The sequence below is a fragment of the Ipomoea triloba genome, chromosome 6 (genome assembly GCF_003576645.1).
Source record: "Ipomoea triloba cultivar NCNSP0323 chromosome 6, ASM357664v1".
NCBI lineage: Eukaryota > Viridiplantae > Streptophyta > Magnoliopsida > Solanales > Convolvulaceae > Ipomoea > Ipomoea triloba.
In genome coordinates, this window is record NC_044921.1 from 9,659,978 (window position 1) to 9,682,788 (window position 22,811).

Genomic DNA, 22,811 nt, shown 5'->3' on the forward strand with positions numbered 1-22,811 from the left:
AGGAGTATTGTGCAAGTATGATGTGTCCAATGCTTGCTATATATATATAAATATACATATATATACATAAGATGGCGTTCATGTGCGTACGGGCCACCCAGGAGAGAACTACGGATGAACCGCAGCGTGTCACGTGTCCAGGATGTAATTGCACCTAATGTTATAGATAGGTGCACGTAATGTATAACTAGATGCACCTAGGTGCACCCAGGTGCATAAATGTTAACAAGGTAAATTACTTGCACTTGTAAGTTAAAATAGGTGCACACGTGCAAGTAAAATGTATTATAGGCACAAGTAAATTGTACACTGAGCATAAATACTAAGTGCACCTAATGTTATAACTAGGTGCACCAAATGTTATAACTAGGTGCAGGTGCATGAATGTTAACAAAGTAAATTACTTGCACTTGTAAGTGAAAATAGGGCCACAAGTGTAAGTAAAATGTATTACAGGTGCAAGTGAATTGTACACTGAGTATCAATACTAAGTGCACCTAATGTTATAACTAGGTGCACCTAATGTTATAATTATGTGAACCTAGGTTGCACCCAGGTGCATGAATATTAACAAGGTAAATTACTTGCATTTGTAAGTGAAAATATTTGCAAAAATAGGTGCATGAATATTAACAAGGTAAATTACTTTCACTTGTAAGTGAAAATAGTTGCGAAAATAGGTGCACTTGTAAGTGAAACTAGGTGCACTTATAACACAATTACTTGCACCAAAGTTCCAGTAATTTACGAAAATACCACCACGTCGTTTTTTTTTTAAATTACATATGATTCGTTGATCTGGACACGTGGACGGCTGTGAAGCGTTCTCATTACTTTCTTGGGCAGCAGTTCACATGGGAGCGCACCCCTATATATATATATATATGTATGTATGTATGTATGTATGTATATATGTATGTATGTATGTATGTATGTATATATGTATGTACATATACGTATATGTACATGAACATATACGTATATGTACATACATATATATATACATATACATATATGTATATATATATGTATATATATATGTATGTACATTGATATGTATATATATATATATATATATATATATATNAATTTCTCATCCACTTAGATTGAATCTATGCATTTAGTGTACTTGGTGAGTGTAGGAGTATTGTGCAAGTATGATGTGTCCAATGCTTGCTATATATATATAAATATACATATATATACATAAGATGGCGTTCATGTGCGTACGGGCCACCCAGGAGAGAACTACGGATGAACCGCAGCGTGTCACGTGTCCAGGATGTAATTGCACCTAATGTTATAGATAGGTGCACGTAATGTATAACTAGATGCACCTAGGTGCACCCAGGTGCATAAATGTTAACAAGGTAAATTACTTGCACTTGTAAGTTAAAATAGGTGCACACGTGCAAGTAAAATGTATTATAGGCACAAGTAAATTGTACACTGAGCATAAATACTAAGTGCACCTAATGTTATAACTAGGTGCACCAAATGTTATAACTAGGTGCAGGTGCATGAATGTTAACAAAGTAAATTACTTGCACTTGTAAGTGAAAATAGGGCCACAAGTGTAAGTAAAATGTATTACAGGTGCAAGTGAATTGTACACTGAGTATCAATACTAAGTGCACCTAATGTTATAACTAGGTGCACCTAATGTTATAATTATGTGAACCTAGGTTGCACCCAGGTGCATGAATATTAACAAGGTAAATTACTTGCATTTGTAAGTGAAAATATTTGCAAAAATAGGTGCATGAATATTAACAAGGTAAATTACTTTCACTTGTAAGTGAAAATAGTTGCGAAAATAGGTGCACTTGTAAGTGAAACTAGGTGCACTTATAACACAATTACTTGCACCAAAGTTCCAGTAATTTACGAAAATACCACCACGTCGTTTTTTTTTTAAATTACATATGATTCGTTGATCTGGACACGTGGACGGCTGTGAAGCGTTCTCATTACTTTCTTGGGCAGCAGTTCACATGGGAGCGCACCCCTATATATATATATATATGTATGTATGTATGTATGTATGTATATATGTATGTATGTATGTATGTATGTATATATGTATGTACATATACGTATATGTACATGAACATATACGTATATGTACATACATATATATATACATATACATATATGTATATATATATGTATATATATATGTATGTACATTGATATGTATATATATATATATATATATATATATATATTGATAGTGTAAATACCCCGACCTTGTACGGTTTGGGTTGCGGTCGGGAGGTCGAACCGTAGTTATATCTGACCGTAGGCCCGGCCGACCTAACCGGGTCAGGAGCCGCCCTCTGTTCTTGATAGTAGTCCCATCACGACCGACACGTGCACCTCTGCTCTCGGGCGGAGGGCTGAGTAGTTGCATGCCCGCCACGTGCTCCCCATGCCGGAAGCCCGGATCATCCCTTTTCCTTCTTATAAATACCGCATTAATGAGGAGAGAGAGGATCTTTTGGCTAATTATGGACTAAGCCTTGAAGTGTGCTCGGACAGTAGGAAATCCCACTACCGACCCGCCGAGCCCTTCGAGCCTTTGTTGTATTGTAAACCGGGCTTGGATCCTTTTGATTTATATGAGATCGTATTTCCCGTTTCAGTATCGTATTGTTATATTTAACATTATCATATATATATATACATATATACATATATGTACATATATACATATATGTACATATATGTATATTCTCCAATGTTTACTTGCTTTACTCCTATGACTCTTTGTGGTATATGCTACCTGGTATTGTCAAATCTATCTATTTTTCTAAATGTATACTCTATAATTACTCGATCTACTCTTCTATGGTCCTATGTAGTGTTTGTTATATGATGTGTTTTGTGATTGTCTAAACTACCTATTTTCTAAACCTATATATATATACCTACTTTACAGGGTTGAGTGGTTTATACTTAGCATTTATGCTAAGGGGTTGTTTTTCACTTGTTTTATTAACCCCTTTCAGTATTGGATTACTGATTGATGAGCATGTTTGTCGGGAGTTAGAATAATTTAGTATTTTGTTTTCTAGCTCTTAGAATATTAATCATTTCCATCGATTATTTGATGTAGACCTATAATAGTGTTTAATACTCTTTATGTTTTCTTGGTGCTTGGACACCTGGGTTAGTGAACACTTTTAGTTTTAGATGAACTTGGATATGTTAACTGCATAGTTTAGCCGGGGAGTTTTTCGCACTTTTGGTCCCACGACTATAGTGGTACTTTCAAGTTTTTACCACGACTTTCAAACATTTTATTCTCGATCCACGACTATTGTTTTTTTAGTTAAAATGGTACTTCCGGCCTATTTTTTGGCCTAAAGTCACCGGAGATTGAAGTCAACCATTTTTGAATGGGTAAATATGTCATTTTGCTCCATGCCTTCAGCCTTCCCCTTCGTTGTTGAAATTAAAATAAAAAATCGAAGTAACCCTTCTTAGACCTAAATCAATTTCGAAATTAAAAACCCTAACATCTACTCTGTAAAGACGAAGTGCGAATCGTGTTTGTCGTTGGGAGCTCACTTTGAAGTTTGAAGCTGTGAAGTTCTCCAATGTGGAAATACAAGAATGAGTTCACGGCGGTTGAGAAGCCATTCCCTGCAAGCTGGTAAGTTTTCAATGTCTCTATATGTGAGTTTTTTTAGGGTGTGGAGGTATGTCTATAGCTGTTTATTGTGTTTATTGAAACTTTTTGCACTTTGTTTACATAAAAGGCATAAACGACATAGTGCACTATGTTTGCTTTGTACTTTGTAGTCAATGTTTAAATTAAAGTGTTCTTGGAATTGTATAGCAGTATTACTTTATTGATGTGTGGGGAGTGGGACCAATAAAATCTTTAATTGTATGGGGACCATGTGTTGATGCTAGTTTTTTTTTTTTTTTTAACAATTCAAAGTCTGTTAGTTATTGTCTAGTAGAGGGGACCACTGCCAAGCTCAATTTGTTTTGTTGTGCATTATTTGATTGATTATTGTATTTATAATTTAGGTTATAATGGTAGTGAGGGTGATGTAGAAAGTGATGGACAATCAAATGATTGTTCTGAGAGTGATTATGAAATGGATGGTAACACTCAAAATTTAGATGACTTTGAATTTGACCAGAATGTTGATTCCATAGTTGAGTTAGGTGGGGTAGAAGAGAATGGTTGGGAGAGAAGTTTAGATGAACCAAAAGTGCGAAAAACTCTTTAGCCAGGTAGTCAGTCTTGTATGATTGGATACGGCGGTAGCATCTTTGAGATATTAGCGATATGACACTTATATTTGAATCAGTTATCTAAATTTTATTTCTCTATATATTAGTTCTTAATTTATACTAGGATTGAATGTTAGAAAATCGAGGGTGTTATAGGGCAACTCTGTACAACACTAGTACGGACATACTTGGGCTCGTGTAGTGCCCAGGCAAGGAAATTCCAGTGTTTCAGATTTTTGTTTAACACTCTCACATGGATGATGGGAGTGGGTTCGAGCCTCAGTGGAGGCAACTGTTGACTCGTTGTGCTTCAGTAGGTTGAGAAAGTAGCTATAAACAGATATTACATTGTAACAGGGTCATTAGTACTAAAAAAAAAAAAAAATTGTTTATAATTATATCAGCCTACTCCTAAATTATTTTACTATATTATTAGATCTTGAAAACTATGTTTAATTAGGTTGGCCATAGAAATGTTACAATTTCTGAATATCTATTTCCAAATTCCTTCATATTACCTTTTCCTAGTTTAACTAGGATTCCATCACATTATATATGTTTTCAAGTCTGACCTAATTCCATCACAACCCTAAACTTAAAATTCCCCTCCTCTGGCCGTCTCTCTCCCTCTCGTTCCTCTCCTTTTCGCCCAATAACAAAGTTTACACAACAAGATTTTGGTCTCGTTCTTTACATCATTCAATGTTATTCTCTCCATCTGTGATTCGTAAGTTTCGTAGATATTCTTATAGAGTGTTAATACCTAATATAGTCCTCGACTATAGTGGTTTTACTCGATTTAGTCCTAAATGACTTTTTGTACTTAATTTAGTCCTGGACTTTTATGGTTTTACTCAATTTAGTCATCCGTTATCCGTTTGTTGACCCTTAAAAGAAGAGCCAACATGGTAATTTCTTCCTCCCTTATTGGTCAGATTACCCTCTTCTCCATACTTCTCCCTCCTCTTCTTCATAAAATCAATACTAATTGTTGAAAATGTTAAAATGGTTTATATATAGTATTTGTGTAATGGCAAAACCTGTATTCTAGTATATAGAGATTCATGTTCAAACCCCATTCATTTCCTAGAGATATAGATTTCCAAGATTGATTTACCAAAACAAGTTTTTGCTTAAGAAATAATTACTCTTATTATGTTTTATTACATTAGCAGCTAGTATCTTAGTATTAGTGTTTTGTAATTTCATAAATTTTACGGAGAGAAGGTAATCTAACCAAAAAAGAGGGAGGAGAAATTACCATGTTGACCCTTCTTTTAACAGCCAACAAACAAGATTACTAACAGATGACTAAATTGAGTAAAACTATCAAAGTTGAGGACTAAATCAAGAACAAAATGTCATTTAGGACTAAATCGAGTAAAACCACTATAGTCGAGGACTATATTGGGTATTAACTCTATTCTTATATCTTTTGGGTAGTACTAGGGTTTTTATTAATTCCTTTGATTTATATGTGAATTGGGAATTATTATTATAGTGTAGACGAGCTAATGGGTTTGAACCAAATTTTACGTGTGTAAGCCTGAGAATCTCGCAATTTAATTAAATTATATATGTATCTATATTGAGTGCAAACTAAAATTTTGGAAAATTGACAAATCATGGTTGGTATGGATTTTCTACATTGGCAAAATATCTTGGTTTATATTTACGTATAAATATATAATTTTGGTCTTTGGAGAATGTGTACCTTGGACTATGTGAGCAGAATGTGTACCTTGGACTATGTGAGCTGTGAAACTCACAATTAGGTTATTGATTATTATTACATGCATACCTGTGTGGGCTGGGTAGTTAATCTCACAGACTCTCCGGATTTCTTCTACTCACTGGGCTAGAAAACCCTTCGGGGGTATGCATACTTAAGAATTAAGTTTCGAGTCAACTTGGTTATGTCCGGTTGGTTTTGGTTTAGGGGTCTAAGTATTGACTTCCTGATGGGTATTTTCATTGACATTTTGGTAACTAGTGGATAAATATGAGAATTTTTATGATGAATTAACATGTGATATATATATATAAATTCCTAATTTGGTGTAGGTTAAAATCCCATATTTTTACAAAATATATCTTGGTGTGAGTTAAAACTTATATTTTATAAAATCCTATTTTGGAGTGAGTATTAAACTTATATTATATAAATAAATAAATTATTTTACTGGGTGAAGTGAATCTTAATGTTATGCTAATTTTGTGTGTTTTCTTGTGCTCTACTCTTTGATTATTTTAGGTGATCATGCATGAGCTTTGAGCATGAGAGTGATTCGTACCACTCAGAACACATTATTATTGAAGTTATTTAATTGGTTAATTAGTTAGTTAGCTGGAGTTAGATTCGATATTTTATCAATTAGTAACTTGAATTTATTTTATTAGAACTTGTTTTTGCGAATAAATTTAGAAGTTATTTTAAATCTTGATCAATTTGGTTTAAGCTTTACGTTTGGATATAGGTAGATGTTTGGAAGTGGCGGTAGCACTCCTATTTTTTTTTTTCTAGGTTGTTTTCGCTTCTGCAGTTTTAATGGATGTTTAATTTAAAAGGATGATCTTCTAATAATTTATTTTGGATTTAAAAATAGGGGTGTTACACCTTTTGCCTTGGTAACATTTTCTCATAAATCTTTGTTCGTGTAAGGTTTCGAACTGTTTTGCTCAGAAAATGTCTCGAGTAGTTCCATTGAACAGTTAACTCTTACCAATCGAGTTAATATTTCGAACCTTAAGCTTACAACCTTTATTTGAATAATTGACCTTACTATTCGATTTTCTACTACAAATCTCCTCTATTAGGTAAGGTAGGCCCTTCCATTCTTCAGTCTTTAGGCTTTTCTATTGACCATCCAAGAGGGTAACCATTAGAGTTACTATTCATAATATTCGAACAGAGTATAAAGAGTTCCTATGTCTAAAAAGTAAAAGTAAAAAAAAAAAAAAAAAAAAAAAAAATTGGTGACAAAAATTTCTTGACTTTGATGTCATAAAAATCTAAAATATACCTTGTTCCTAACAATGATTGTATTTCCTTTTTCAAGGTTGAATGCGTATGTATAAATACCTTTCGAGGGGTACTTGGTAAGGGTTTTGAACATTACACTTTGGTAGTAAGAAAAAAGGACTCATACGTTATGTGACATATTGCATTAGTTTGCGGTTGTGTTGACCTACCGATCGACTGACTACTACTTAGTCATAAAACAAAAAATATGTTTTGTATTTCTTGAATAATAATGCGAATAATACATGCCCAACTTATATACATTTTTTTATTTGGTAATAGATGGTGGGTTAAAAAGATGAGTGATATATATAGTGTTATAATGGAGTTTTCAATTATATATAAATTATTATATTGTATTGAGCATATGGTAATAGAAAAACGCTCATAGTTATTTGAGGGATTCCCATGCAAATGTTGTGGGAGAGAGTATTGTCATTTGCAAATTGCAACAATGCATTATGCATATATACACAAATTAAACACATTGAAATTAATTAAAGTTTATTGTGTGGCTACCAATTCAATCCCCTTCTTCAACAACAACCGCGGCGTCTATCACCTCGTCTCTACAAGGTCCAAAAGCCTTCCTAAAAACAAGAAATACAACAAAGTTAAGCATACTTAATCCAGCAACAACCCAGTTGAAGTAGTCGTAATGGCCTTCATTTATGTTGCTTGCTATCCAGCTCTGTTGCCCGCCTCTTCCGCTCAACTCATTGATGATGCTCATTACCATGCTGGCTAGCAAAGTTCCCACCGCCGCGCCCAGGTCCGACAGATTGGATGCTATCCCCGACATGCTCTCCGGGAACTCCGAAATGTAGAACTCATTCTGCGCGATTCCATTAATGCCGGTTCCCAATCCCAGAAGTGCGTACTGCGGCGCCACCCACAGTATGGACATGGCGGCGCTGCCCTCCTTCACCGCCGCGCCCCGCCTCATCCCTTCCACCGCCGCCATCGCTACCATTGACAAGAATGAAAGCACGAGCCCGAATCCCATTCTTGATCTCGTGCTGAAATGGACGGGCTTCCCAACGATTCCTGACGCTGCGGGGATGATCAGTCGGTCGTACGCCACGATCCAGATGATGACGGATACAAAGGCGAATATGGTGACCGAGCCTGCTGGGATTTCCAAGTTTGGTCCGATGTGGCGATCCATGGAGGTCGCTTGAAGCACGGCAAATGAAGATTGGTTTGCGTTTATTGACATTATCGCACCTGTCATCCATATTGGGATCACCCTTATCAACGCTTTCAGCTCCTCTACTTGATCCACCCTGCACAGCCTCCAAGGATCCACTGCTCGCCCATCCCAGGTTAAGTCTCGTTGAGGATCTTCTACAATGCACGCCTTGTTAAGGAACCTGAAATCAACAATACTGTAAATCGTGAAAAATTAATATAATTGAGTACTAAATTAAGTTAAATAACTATAATAGCAGGCGAAAGGGGCTAGGGAAGGCCATCTGTCCTTCAATTAGCCTTAAGGCGATAGTCCCCCTTCTGAAAGGGACTTTATTTCCTATAGCTATAGTTGAGAATAGTACTCCCGCTTACTTCTCTCTTTCTTATTTGACTCCATAGGTCAGGTATATTAATCACTCTATACTAATATCCCTTTCGCCCCCTGTCTTTCCTCGCTGGGATAAGAGAGCCTGACGCTCGGGGGGCTCCCTTTTTGTGGATTCTTTCCCAGTTCTCTCTTTGATATCTGAATATCTTATCAGGATGGCATAGATAGCAGCCAAGGGTAGGATAGGATGAGCAGTGAGAGCGGATGAGGAAAGGGAATCTCCGATTTTAATTTGAAGGAAGAATTTACAGACTAAGGCGGTGGCGTAATGGAGGCGTACTTACTGCTGGTACTATGCCGTGTCTGCGTTGTCTATCATTGTTGCTATGACTGGTCTGGTTTTATATCCAAGAGAACATGGGATGGGAATTAGGCTTTGGCGTTCTTGTTGTGTTCTCTTTCCTCGCCGCTCTCTCCTTCTTCCTTGGATCTCCATTCTATGTCAAACCCAAGCCCAAGAAAAGCTTAATCACCGGATTCATTCAAGTCATCGTTGCCTCTTACAGAAACAGACATCTCCACATTTCATCATCAGGTCAAAAGGACAGTAGTGTATCCTATCATTCGCAGGGCACTAAGCCGATTCTCCCTACCCAAACACTGAGGCAAGTGAATCTTTAATGAATTTCTTTGTAAAATTAGAAGAGCCCATTTTCTGCGTCTTTTTATCTTTAATTTGTCAAATAACCACCCTAGTGGAGAGTTCAGCAATAGGTGACTAGGAAATTATTAGGTGGAGCCGGCCTCTTAAAATTGTGGTGATGGTATATAAGAAAATAAAGTTATGCTTTCAATTTACTCCCTCTGTACCTGTCCTATTACTATTCATTGGTCAAACCAACTTTCTTCTTTACTTATTTCTTTAGTAATTTTTTTATTTTTAAATTTAATTTTTGTGTTTAATAGTACTTTTAATGTAGTTTCTAAATATATAATTTTATATATTAATGCTAAACTTAATATTATGAAAAATTGGATTAAAAATTACTTCAGTCAAGCATCGTTAAACGAACCAGACAACCATTTTTAGACGGAGGTACTATATAATTTTTGACGTAGTGGTGAGCGTTTGATCTAATAAAAAGAATCAGAGTCAGAATTGTTGGACAGAGGTTGATAAAAGATCAACTGTACTCCAGTAATTTGTGGTCAAGTTCAAAAAATAAAGTTGGGCATTGACTTTGAGTTATATTTTTTGGGAGTTAATACCCAATTTGGTCTTGACTATAATGATTTTTCTTGATTACTATTTTGTACTTAATTAGATTATCTACTATGATGATTTTACTCAATTAAGTAAATATAACTTTGATAATTTCACTTTTGTTAATATTCAATTTAGTCCTAGACTATAATAGTTTTACTCCTTCAAATTAAAATCGGAGATTCCCTTTCCTCATCCGCTCTCACTGCTCATCCTATCCTACCCTTGGCTGCTATCTATGCCATCCTGATAAGATATTCAGATATCAAAGAGAGAACTGGGAAAGAATCCACAAAAAGGGAGCCCCCCGAGCGTCAGGCTCTCTTATCCCAGCGAGGAAAGACAGGGGGCGAAAGGGATATTAGTATAGAGTGATTAATATACCTGACCTATGGAGTCAAATAAGAAAGAGAGAAGTAAGCGGGAGTACTATTCTCAACTATAGCTATAGGAAATAAAGTCCCTTTCAGAAGGGGGTCTATCGCCTTAAGGCTAATTGAAGGACAGATGGCCTTCCCTAGCCCCTTTCNCGCCTTTACTATTATAGTTATTTAACTTAATTTAGTACTCAATTATATTAATTTTTCACGATTTACAGTATTGTTGATTTCAGGTTCCCTTAACAAGGCGGTGCATTGTAGAAGATCCTCAACGAGACTTAACCTGGGATGGGCGAGCAGTGGATCCTTGGAGGCTGTGCAGGGTGGATCAAGTAGAGGAGCTGAAAGCGTTGATAAGGGTGATCCCAATATGGATGACAGGTGCGATAATGTCAATAAACGCAAACCAATCTTCATTTGCCGTGCTTCAAGCGACCTCCATGGATCGCCACATCGGACCAAACTTGGAAATCCCAGCAGGCTCGGTCACCATATTCGCCTTTGTATCCGTCATCATCTGGATCGTGGCGTACGACCGACTGATCATGAAAGGGGCTAGGGAAGGCCATCTGTCCTTCAATTAGCCTTAAGGCGATAGACCCCCTTCTGAAAGGGACTTTATTTCCTATAGCTATAGTTGAGAATAGTACTCCCGCTTACTTCTCTCTTTCTTATTTGACTCCATAGGTCAGGTATATTAATCACTCTATACTAATATCCCTTTCGCCCCCTGTCTTTCCTCGCTGGGATAAGAGAGCCTGACGCTCGGGGGGCTCCCTTTTTGTGGATTCTTTCCCAGTTCTCTCTTTGATATCTGAATATCTTATCAGGATGGCATAGATAGCAGCCAAGGGTAGGATAGGATGAGCAGTGAGAGCGGATGAGGAAAGGGAATCTCCGATTTTAATTTGAAGGAGTAAAACTATTATAGTCTAGGACTAAATTGAATATTAACAAAAGTGAAATTATCAAAGTTATATTTACTTAATTGAGTAAAATCATCATAGTAGATAATCTAATTAAGTACAAAATAGTAATCAAGAAAAATCATTATAGTCAAGACCAAATTGGGTATTAACTCCCAAAAAATATAACTCAAAGTCAATGCCCAACTTTATTTTTTGAACTTGACCACAAATTACTGGAGTACAGTTGATCTTTTATCAACCTCTGTCCAACAATTCTGACTCTGATTCTTTTTATTAGATCAAACGCTCACCACTACGTCAAAAATTATATAGTACCTCCGTCTAAAAATGGTTGTCTGGTTCGTTTAACGATGCTTGACTGAAGTAATTTTTAATCCAATTTTTCATAATATTAAGTTTAGCATTAATATATAAAATTTATATATTTAGAAACTACATTAAAAGTACTATTAAACACAAAAAATTAAATTTAAAAATAATAAAAAATTACTAAAGAAAATAAGTAAAGAAGAAAGAGTTGGTTTGACCAATGAATAGTAAATAGGACAGGTACAGAGGGAGTAAATTGAAAGCATAACTTTATTTTCTTATATACCATCACCACAATTTTAAGAGGCCGGCTCCACCTAATAATTTCCTAGTCACCTATTGCTGAACTCTCCACTAGGGTGGTTATTTGACAAATTAAAGATAAAAAGACGCAGAAAATGGGCTCTTCTAATTTTACAAAGAAATTCATTAAAGATTCACTTGCCTCAGTGTTTGGGTAGGGAGAATCGGCTTAGTGCCCTGCGAATGATAGGATACACTACTGTCCTTTTGACCTGATGATGAAATGTGGAGATGTCTGTTTCTGTAAGAGGCAACGATGACTTGAATGAATCCGGTGATTAAGCTTTTCTTGGGCTTGGGTTTGACATAGAATGGAGATCCAAGGAAGAAGGAGAGAGCGGCGAGGAAAGAGAACACAACAAGAACGCCAAAGCCTAATTCCCATCCCATGTTCTCTTGGATATAAACCAGACCAGTCATAGCAACAATGATAGACAACGCAGACACGGCATAGTACCAGCTGAAGTAGCCCTCCATTACGCCCACCGCCTTAGTCTGTAAATTCTTCAACTGGTCGGCACCAAATGCTAAGGATGTTTTCATCCCGCCCCACCCAACCGACATCAGAACCAGACTAGTGCATAGGAGAAACAGTTGGAGAGTTGTCGCTTCGGATCTGCAAATGTTGTCCGTTGATTCACTGCAGGGAGACGGCCTTGCTTGTGGAATCACGGTTAATACCCAAAGTAGTGTCGTCCCCTTCAAAATTCAAACTCTTATACCATTAAATCATCCAAATCAAAAATCCAGTTAATATGATGCCTCTACTATTAGGATCCCAGCCTCAACTTCTAGCTTGTTCAATTTCATCACCAACTATGCAATTGTTAGATCTTAATCATGACTATTTTAGTTTGGACTGTAGTCAAATATCAAAGTAGTGAAATCTTAATCCAGAGACCAAATTAGGTATTAACTTAAAAAATTAAAAAAAAAAAAAAAAAAAAAAAAACTTTAGTGGCATCAATATATCACATTTGAAACCATGATATTGCCTGTTAATTAGAATATGGCAAAAGCTATAGCTAATAACAATCCTCCATGATGATCTTAACTACACAATTTTTGTGACCTGTGATCTAGTCCTAATACTACTTGTTAAAGGCAATTTTATTTTGATACTGTCATATCACATTTTTTAAAAGTAAAATGTTAGACTTGGCCTTCTACTTATTTCCGCTAGCAATTTTTTAATTACCAAGTGTTAGATTTATCCAGTTATCAGCCTCTACCCAACATTGCCGCTGTATATGAATTGAAGTTCCATAAATATGTAAATTTGGGAAGGAAGTATATATTACGTACCAGGAAGCAAAGAACAGAACCAAATCCAATCATTCGAAACCGACCAACAGAAGAATCTGCCATGCAAGCTTCGATTACAGGTGCAACATTTGTGAGCGCGGACCAAAAATAGATCAAATTCGAACCAGAAGCCATATCCATATGATACTCTCTCATCAAATACACTATCATGTCAGCCGCTACGGCGCTTGACGCCATATTCATAAATGCCGAATTTCCTATCAAAAAAAAATAAAATAAAATAAAATCATATATAGCATCCCTGTGAACAACGATATGAACATTTTCAGCCCACACTCAAAAGGCATGAAACCCACACGCATCCGCCAAGAACAGACAACGTTTGACCTGGCCTTAAACATCAGTCTTAATTTGCATGCTTTTAGAAACTAACAATACTGTTGAATTTAGAGACAGTAACAATAATGGGAAAGTACAGTTTAACAAGAAATGGTTTTAAGAAAACATTTACATACCGATGATGAAAGGCAAGGTAGTGAAGCCACCCTTTGAAGAATGAGAAATTTGTAAGAGAGGCATGGCAATTGCACTTCCGCCATTCTCCGATCCCTTTATCATCTCAACAACTTTCCAATGTTAGTGGAAAGCTAGCTGTTATGGGTTCTACGTCAAAGGCCTGGTGGAATTGCAGAAAAAGGGAATGGTTTTCTTGAGTTCCCAAAACCTTTGGTTTGGGATTAAAACTTTACTTACTAATATAGCGCATTACAAAGTATCCAAAATTGATCTAATTACTGAAACTAAGTTAGAAAGCTTTCTAATACTATATATAACGTTTTAAACTATGATACCGTAATAAGCTAACAACTTTTTAAATTATAATATGGTAATGAAATACAACTCCTTGTAACTCATCTGTTTCTGAGAACATAACCATGCCCCCAGAATGCATCAAAAGCCTTCAGAAGTAAGTTCAGATCCTTAATCACCACGAATTCTTCTGTTCTTGTATGTATATAAATATAAATATACGCTCTTTAAAATGCGTAAATTCTATTAATATCTATTAGTATTATAAATTAAATAGAATTTTTAAAAGATTTTTAATAAAGATTACAACTGAGTTTAGTTTAATTAATAGTTCATAAGAGCCGTATGAATTATTCTCATCCTTAATGTCAACTATCCACCGTGGTTGCGGAATCATGAACGTGTTTAAGATCGATCTCCAAATCATATTCTTAAATTGTTTAATAAATTTCTCTTGAAATGATTCTTGATTAAATTTAATAATTAATAATATCCGGCCAGATCGAAGAATGTTGAAGCTAAGTATGATATTTGAGAAGCAATGATGCGACACTCTTAGTCCGAAACTAATAATTTGATATCTTTTAGTCCGATAAAAAAATAAGTCTAAAATCGATATGTTGGCCTGAACGGACTAGGCCAAAATTTTGTGGACTAGTACAATAACCCGAGTCACTTAAAGTTATTCTTTGTTACAAAAATATTCGAAATATATATATAGTTTAGATGTAAGTTCATCTTTAATATTTTTTTATTAATTTTTAATAAAATCTTAATAAATTTATTACAAAATAAAATCCTTTTTTATGAAAATAAAAATGAAAAATAAAAAACTTACTATAAATATTATATTATAGTGTAAGTATATTAATTATTTTTAGTTGAAATTTTGAAATTGACGTTTAAATTGATTGAATAATGTATAAGTTTATATTTATTAGCGCAAATATGTTAGTTTATTAAAATTGAAAGTTTAGAATGTTAAATTGAAAATTTCAAAAGTTTTAGTTAATCTCATTCGATAAGCTCGACAACCAAATGTTTTAGGGTTAGGGCGAAGAATTTTGAATCCAATCATTAAAACAAAAAAACAAAAAAAAAACAAAAAAACAAATTAGTCCGAACAATTAACCCGACAGCCTGATAGGACTAGCTCAAAACTGGAACGTTATATTGTGGGCCAGGATGCACAATGCATTGTGGACCCTGGTCCTATACAATGTAATGTTCAATTTACTTTTGATAGCGATTGTTCGGTTGTTCAGTTCACGTTACAATTTTTTTTTTTTTTTACTATAAAACATGTGTATGTGTTTTGTGTTTTGAGTTTTTGTGTCTTGTGTTATGAAATTCTGTACCGTAAGAGTATCAATTCTATACCTGCAACAAATTAGTAATTGTGTAACACATAACATTTTGTGTGTTTTATGTTACAAATTTTTATCTTGTTTTGTGAAATTCTGTGTCTATAAAACATAAATTTTCTACCTAAATCATATTTCAAAATAAGTAAATATATAACATATGTATGTCTCTTGTGTTATGAAATTTTGTACCTTAAGAGTAAATTCTGTACATATAAATGTATTATTAGCTATGTAGAAACGTGAGAAACGACGGAAAAGAATACAATATAATTTAAAGATCAAAACGGTGTCATTTTGATTTAGGATCCACAATGCTATGCGAACCCTAATTCACGATATAAATTGACTTCAAAACTGAACGGATTGACTCTGATATCCTAGCTGTAATATTCATTTATCTGCACGGCGACAAAATATTCCCATTATCTACGTATCCCACTCATATCAAATTCAAGATCCATAAGAAGATACTCTTATTTATTTTAAAATCAAGAAAATTCTATTTATGAATTCGAAGCCGTATATTCTGTTTTGAATAAAACATCAATGAATAAGATTTGATTGAAGCTCAACTAAATTTATATGATCTTCTATCTAGTTACAAATTTAATAAGAGCCAATAAAATAAAAAAAAATGTTGGTATAATTCCAGTACTTATACTGTGGACCATGGTCCACAATGCATTGTGGACCATGGGTCATGGTTGATACTGCAGTCGTGTTAAAAGGATATTGTAGTTGTGTTGAAAGGATACTGCAGTTGTGTTGAAAAGGAACTGCAGTGCAGTTGTGCGGAACAGAGGCCATGCCATTCATCTGGAACTGCAGTTGTGTTGAACGGATACTGCAGTTGTGTTGAAAAGATACTGCAGCTGTGTTGAACGGATACTGCAGTTGTGTGGAACGGATGAACGGCCTCTGTTCCGTGCAGCTGCAGTTTCCTTTCAACACAACTGCAGTATCTTTTCAACACAACTGTAGTATCCGTTCAACGCAACTGCAGTTCAGTTATGATCATGGTCCACAATGCATTGTGGACCACGGTCCACGATATAATTTGTCGTATAATTCTTTGTTGAATTTAATAAGATTTGTTTGAAACTAGAACTATATAAATTGATCTGACCTTATCTACATATCTACAAATCTAATAAGAGGCCCTAACGGGAACTAAAAAATGTTGGTGTAATTGTTTGTTGAAATGAATTATTCATATTATTTTGGTTTTAGTATTTTTTATGATTTTCCTTATTTACTCTCTGTTATATTATTTTATTCCCTTAAATAACGCCGCATTCCATTAGTATAAACTTTAGTAACAAAATATTCCGTTAACTATTTATTATATATTCTTAACTTATTCATTTATATAAGAAAGATCTTAGGTTCGAACCTCATCTCAATCAGAGTTGGCATAATTGTTAAACATACTGATGGTTTTATCGAGACCGGGTCCACCATAAACTGGATAAAAGAATATCGAACGAAATAGGAAGCTAGTAATAATTAATTGGGGCGTAGGGCCCAAGAGAATGTGTACAAAAGCCCAAGGATACCGGCCCAAGAAGCAGCGACCCAAAAGCCCAATGGTGGAATGGTTGGGACCTAGGGTGAACGTGGTGAGGGCAGAGGCCTCACAGAACATGGTAGAACCTCCTCTCCCCCACTTGGTGACCACGCATTATCATTCGATTACACCAGGTTGCAATTCCCTCTCCATCCCTTTGTGTTAGCCCTCCTTAACGCCTTCAAAGTTACTCCGTACCAATTCACCCCAAGCGCCCACAAACTTATTACCTGCTTCTTGACCAGATGCCGTGAGGTCAAGGTGCCTCCGTCCTTGGCTCTATTCCTGCACGTATTATACATAGGCCACACTGATTCCACTCTACACTTCATCTCGATTAACCATCACCTTAAAGAACTAGAAATAAAAATTGTTGTACATGTCTGATACGGACGACATCACCCTCTTAGGGTTTACCAACACCTGGTCCTTCCACATCACTGCATACACCATGGAATCCTACCCAGGACTAGATGCCCATGTGGATTTGTTGTGCGCTGGAAGGCCCTTTGATCATTGCTCATACTTCCATCCCGTCATCCTCCACCAGCTCAGTCAGAGGTCCGTTCCTCTAGATAAGTGATCATGCCCCCCTCTCCTTCCTTTCCTTCTTTTTTTTTTTTCGAGGCAGCCGCGTGGTTGCCTCATAGCCGGCCATGCGCAGTTGTCGTGCCAGGTGGCGGCGCAACCTGCTGCGGTCAGCCGCCCTTGCCGGCTGCCACGCTCACCAGCACCCCTCGGAGGTCGCAATTTTTTTTTTTTAATTTTACTAGCAGCCGTGGGTTGTTTTTTTTTTTTTGTTTTTTTTGACAACAGCCGTTGTGTTTGTTTGTTTGTTTTTTTTTTTTTTTTTTACTTGGGAAGTATAAACTCGTACCTTGTTTTGCTTACAGCGCCTGAGTCCAGTATTATCCATAATTACCACCTATATCACGCCCATGGTATCGAGGAGGAAGAGGATGACTCAAGTGTTGGTGATATTCCTAAACCTAACCTGGACAGAGGGTCCACGATGGAAACCATACGTCCACCTCCTTCGCCATTGCCTCCTCTTCATCCAGACTCGCCCGTCCTTCAGTCTTTAGTTCTAGGTTCGCCTACCCCCTCCTCGTGACCACAATCCAGGCGGGTGGACTACAATCCACTAGATCCCTTGGGTGCTAGGAACTCCCCTGAAGCTATGAATGTGCCCCTTCGACCTTATCAACCTCAATATGTGGACTCCATAAGCCAGTAGGTGCACGACATGGTGCCTGCTACAAGACGCTTCTGGATGGACTACACGATAAGTGAGATGCTTACCTCAGATCTCGTGGGTGACACTATGCACGTAAGTACCCCTTCTTCGTTTTTTTATGACGCAACCGCGTGGCTGCCCCTGTGGACAACCAAGCACTGAAGCACGGCTATTGCGCTAGCCCGCCTGCTACTGTGTGGGGGCGTCGCTTTTTTTTTTTTTTTTTAAACAACCGTGGGGCTTTTTTTTGTGTGAACGACTGTACTGTGGACTGTTTTTTTTATTAATTATGTACCTTTTCTTGTTCTAGGTAGTCTGCTATGTAGGCCATCACACTCCACAAGCAAGTTCACGACATTTCCATGGAGTACGCCTAGATAGAGTAGGCACGCCAAGAGGTGAAGGAGGCGTTCCAAGCGCTTCGCGAAGAAAATAAAGTGCTACACGAGGAGCGCGAATAAAATAGAGTAGCTAATTTTCATTCATGTGGGGATTGTTAGAAATAATGGCATAACGATATTTTTAGTAGCCATTTTGTGGTACAAATAAATGTGGGGTCTGTTGGTCCCGATAGGGTGGTGAAAAGTCTAGAGGGGGGTGAATAGATTTTTCTAACAAATAAAAACTTTATAACACTTCAATAACAGAGATTTCAAGTGAATAAATTCAACTTGAAATGTGCAGCGGAATATCGTACGATAAAGTGCTATAAAATAAAATTGCGTAAAACTGAAGAGATACTTGACATGCAATACGATAGAATATCTTAGAATAGCTCAAAGAATATGTATGCAAAGTTTGAGCCACATGCGAACGTGGGAACACACAAACCCAGATGATATGTTCAACACAGTACGTAAAGGGTTAGTGAGTTAAAACATGCAAATATGTAAAGTGCAATAAAGTAAATGAGAGGCAGAGATTTATAGTGGTTCGGAGATGGTGTAATTCTCCTACTCCACTTCTTCCTTTTCTCCAAGGAAGATTTCCACTATATTCAATCACCCAGATACAATAGTGAAACTCCAAGTGCTACACAAGCACTTTCCGAGTGTTACGCACAAAGCTACACTCAACCACGAGCTCTTCGCACCCAGCTAAGCTCACGAGCGCTACGCACAAAGCTACGCTCCCCGAACGCTACGCACAAAGCTACGTTCCAACCAAGTGTTACGCACAAAGCTGCACTTAGTTCACCCGAGTGTTACGCACCCAGCTACACTCCTTTCTACTTCTCAGTAGAGAAACAACTATTGAAAGAAATAAAGATTTATTTTTCTAAGACTTGAATTCCTCTCGTGTATAGCTCAATATCTCAGCACTCTGTATTTTTTATTATCGCATTCACCGCTCAGTAGCACCACTTGTGATTTTTCACGTTTTGGTTCGTAGTGCTGTATCTTTTTGTCTGAGATCTCAACCGTGCTTATCTTCAAGTCTTCTTGGGCTTTTTATAATTTAAAGAATTATTTGCCCGTTATGAACATTCAAATTTTGAACGTTCACTTGATCTGATTGGTCATTCCAATCTGATCTTGATGGTCATACCTCCTCATTTAATGACTATACCGTTGATCTGATAACTTGCCAATTTGATCTGATAAGATCTCCATTTTGATCTGCTCATTTAATGCCGCTGGTAATTTTAGAAAAATTACCTCTGCAAATTGCTCACAAAGTCTTCTTTTACGGCTTGATTGATCCTTGAAACTTGTAGCCTCCAATTTTTGACTTTGTTGCCTTCTCAGCTTGATATTGCAGACTTTGTATTCTTCAGAGCTTGACATTTTTGACTTTGTTGCATTCTTGATTTGATCTTGGGCAAGTTGATCTTTCAAAAATATTTTCCGGGTGGCTCTTGCTTGAGTATAAACAATGATCTTCAGAAAAATCACCACCTTCAAGTTTCTTCTGGTTCATGGCATCACGTACTGGAAGAAAACAATGAACCATGCAAAAATGGTTAAGTGTAAATTCCACTCCAAGTTGCTCCATAACTTGGACGCGTGTATGAACAATGTAGAAGTCACGCGCATAAGGTCTTAGCAAACTAGCTCCATGTTGACCTTGACTTGCTCCAAAAGTCTTGACTTTGACTTGCTCCAAAAGTCTTGGCCGTGTGACTAGCTCCAAGGTTCCTCCATTAGGCTTTAAAATGTAACAAGTAAGATTCGAACGCTGGACCAGTAGGTAGTTCTCTCAAGTCTTTAACCATTACTACATTTCAGCTCATTCAATTGTATTCATAAGGATAATGTATTTGATCCTTCTTTGCATTGTGTAGCGTATGGTGTAGAGATAGTGGATCTTGAACTTCTTCCTCCCTTTGACTTCTTGACTAGCTCTACAAGACTAGCTCTATGGAGATTTGACTAGCTCCATAGCTTCCTCCATCGACCCAAAAATTGACTTCCTCTTGGATCGTGGCACTTCTAGCTCTTCAAAGCTTAAAATGTGTTCAATAGGATTTGAACTCGTGCCTTCTAGCAATGATAATTCAGCTTTATCCATTGGATCATATACACTCATATGTCATATGTGTAGTGGAAGCAAATGACTTACAAGAGTCATGACAAAATGTAATCTATAATACAATAATCCGAACCAACTATTGTCATGACTTGTCTTCCGGGTCTAAACTCTACACTCTAAAAATAAAATAGGGGATTTCTAAAATTACAAATTGGCTCATCAAAACTATTACAATTTTATTCCTAACAGGGTCCACATCCAATTTGGGTCGGGTCAAAGTGGATTCGAGTTCTTCGTAGTTAGACGAAGAGATCGATATATTGTATGCTCAAAATGGATAATGAGTGAATGAGAAATTGGTTATCAAAGTAGACCCATTTGAGATGTAAATTCATGGGGAAAAGCTTTTAAGTAAGCTTTTGTCCCACATTGGTTGGGAAAGTGAGTTTGCACCACTATTTATACAAGAACCCTTTTATAGCTTAGTGACTTGTATGGCATAGATGCTCTCTCTCCCGCGTAGAGGGTGCAAATCAAATCCCAAAATGACTCGGTCCCGGCGTTCAGGTGATTAACTCAATATGGTTTAGTGGATGGGTGTTACGGAGGTTACACTTCCAGAAATGAATGCCATGAATATGCTATCAATTCATCATGTGGATGGGTGTTACGGAGGTTACACTTCTAGAAATGAATGCCATGAATATGCTATCAATTCATCATGTGGATGGGTTCTAGCCACCTATGTTTATCCCACGTTCTCGTTCACCAAGTCCGAAGTACGTTATATCCTAGAAAACCTAGATTGCAACGCTCCTAGCACCGTGGGAGGCGGTAAATAAGGTTTGCATTTTACACCACAGAAAATACTCAGTTTTCTCCTCGAAACTCTGTTCCTCCTTCATTCTAGCCACCTGTGTTTATCCCACGTTCTCGTTCAATTCGTCGGGTTCTAAGTTTGGGTCCTCAAGCATTATAACCGAAGTACGTTTTATCCTTGGAAACCTAGACTGCAACGCTCCTAGCACCGTGAGAGGCGACAAATAAGGTTTTAAGGAGAGATGCAACTCGACTCGTACTTGCAACCTACCCAAAGATCATCCTCCTCGTCCTCCTTAGCTTGTTTTTCCAGATAAGTTTACCTTTCGTGGGTTTCTAATTTTCTCCATTTTCAAAGAATTTTCGAGATTATTTCATACATACATATATATATAATTTGAATCGGAATTTGTCTACATTAGGAACCAAATAGACCCAATTACATCTATTAGAGACCAGTATAATTAATTGATCAAAATCTCACTACTACAGAAAACATTTTTAACGTCAGTTTTTTTAACATACAACGTCGGTTATTTTTCGACGTTGTTTTCGCTGACGTAGTAAATAAATGATACGACGTCGGTTTTATAAAACCGACGTCGTATGTAATTTTAAAAAAATGGATAAAACGTCAGTTTTTAAAAAAGAACCGACGTCGTATCCCCTTTTAATTATTTATAATTATTTAATAAAGAGATACAACGTCGCTTTTTCAAAAAAAAACCGACGTCGTATCTCCTTTAAAAATAAAAAATAAAGATACAACGTCGGTTTTTTAAAAAATCGACGTTGTATCTCTTAAAAATTTTTAAAAATAATAAATATACAACGTCAGTGAACAGTTGAATCCATATTGTCTTTCAACAAAAAAATTGGCTAAAGTGTCATTCCGCAGCATAAACCATTCACGATTATTCATCCCGCACCATTGTCCTCAGTAAGTGATTATTCGAGTCATAAACTATTTTTTCTTGCGCCTAGAACTTTTTGCAGGTTTCCTTTAAGTTATAGTTAATAATATGCTGATGTGGAGGTGTTTTGTCATTGACCTGTTTAAATATATATATTAAAAGTATGACATGGCAGACATTTCATCATTTCACTTGTTTCCTTTCTTGTTTTCACCACTGCCGACAAACCCCTTTCTCCCTCGTTTTTTTTTTCTTTTTCGCTGCCTGTTTTTTTTTTCTTTTACAGAAACATTTTAGTGGACCGCAATGTTAGCAGCTAACCCAACCTCAGAAAACATCTTATACCTCAAAACAGCCCTTGGATCAATCATTTTAATCA

The 22,811-nt window shown here is 36.5% G+C and overlaps 1 protein-coding gene across 1 annotated transcript; it reads right to left on the minus strand.

Moving 5' to 3' along the window:
* Positions 1–7,796: 7,796 nt before the first annotated feature.
* Positions 7,797–13,864, minus strand: LOC116023451 (protein NRT1/ PTR FAMILY 1.2-like). Its single transcript, XM_031264453.1, has 4 exons — positions 13,762–13,864; positions 13,286–13,503; positions 12,123–12,679; positions 7,797–8,646 (listed from the first exon to the last, which is right to left on the minus strand). Exons 1-4 carry the CDS (start codon positions 13,862–13,864, stop codon positions 7,797–7,799), a joined length of 1,728 nt encoding a protein of 575 aa, XP_031120313.1.
* Between the last annotated feature and the right edge of the window lie 8,947 nt (positions 13,865–22,811).

Bases quoted from the DNA above. Each gene is read 5' to 3' on its own strand.
- LOC116023451 (XM_031264453.1), bottom strand. From the start codon at position 13,864: ATGATAAAGGGATCGGAGAATGGCGGAAGTGCAATTGCCATGCCTCTC. The intron at 13,504-13,761 runs GTATGTAAATGT...TTTTTTTGATAG, and splicing joins TACCTTGCCTTTCATCATCG to GAAATTCGGCATTTATGAAT. The intron at 12,680-13,285 runs GTACGTAATATA...TGAATTTTGAAG, and splicing joins GTTCTGTTCTTTGCTTCCTG to GGGACGACACTACTTTGGGT.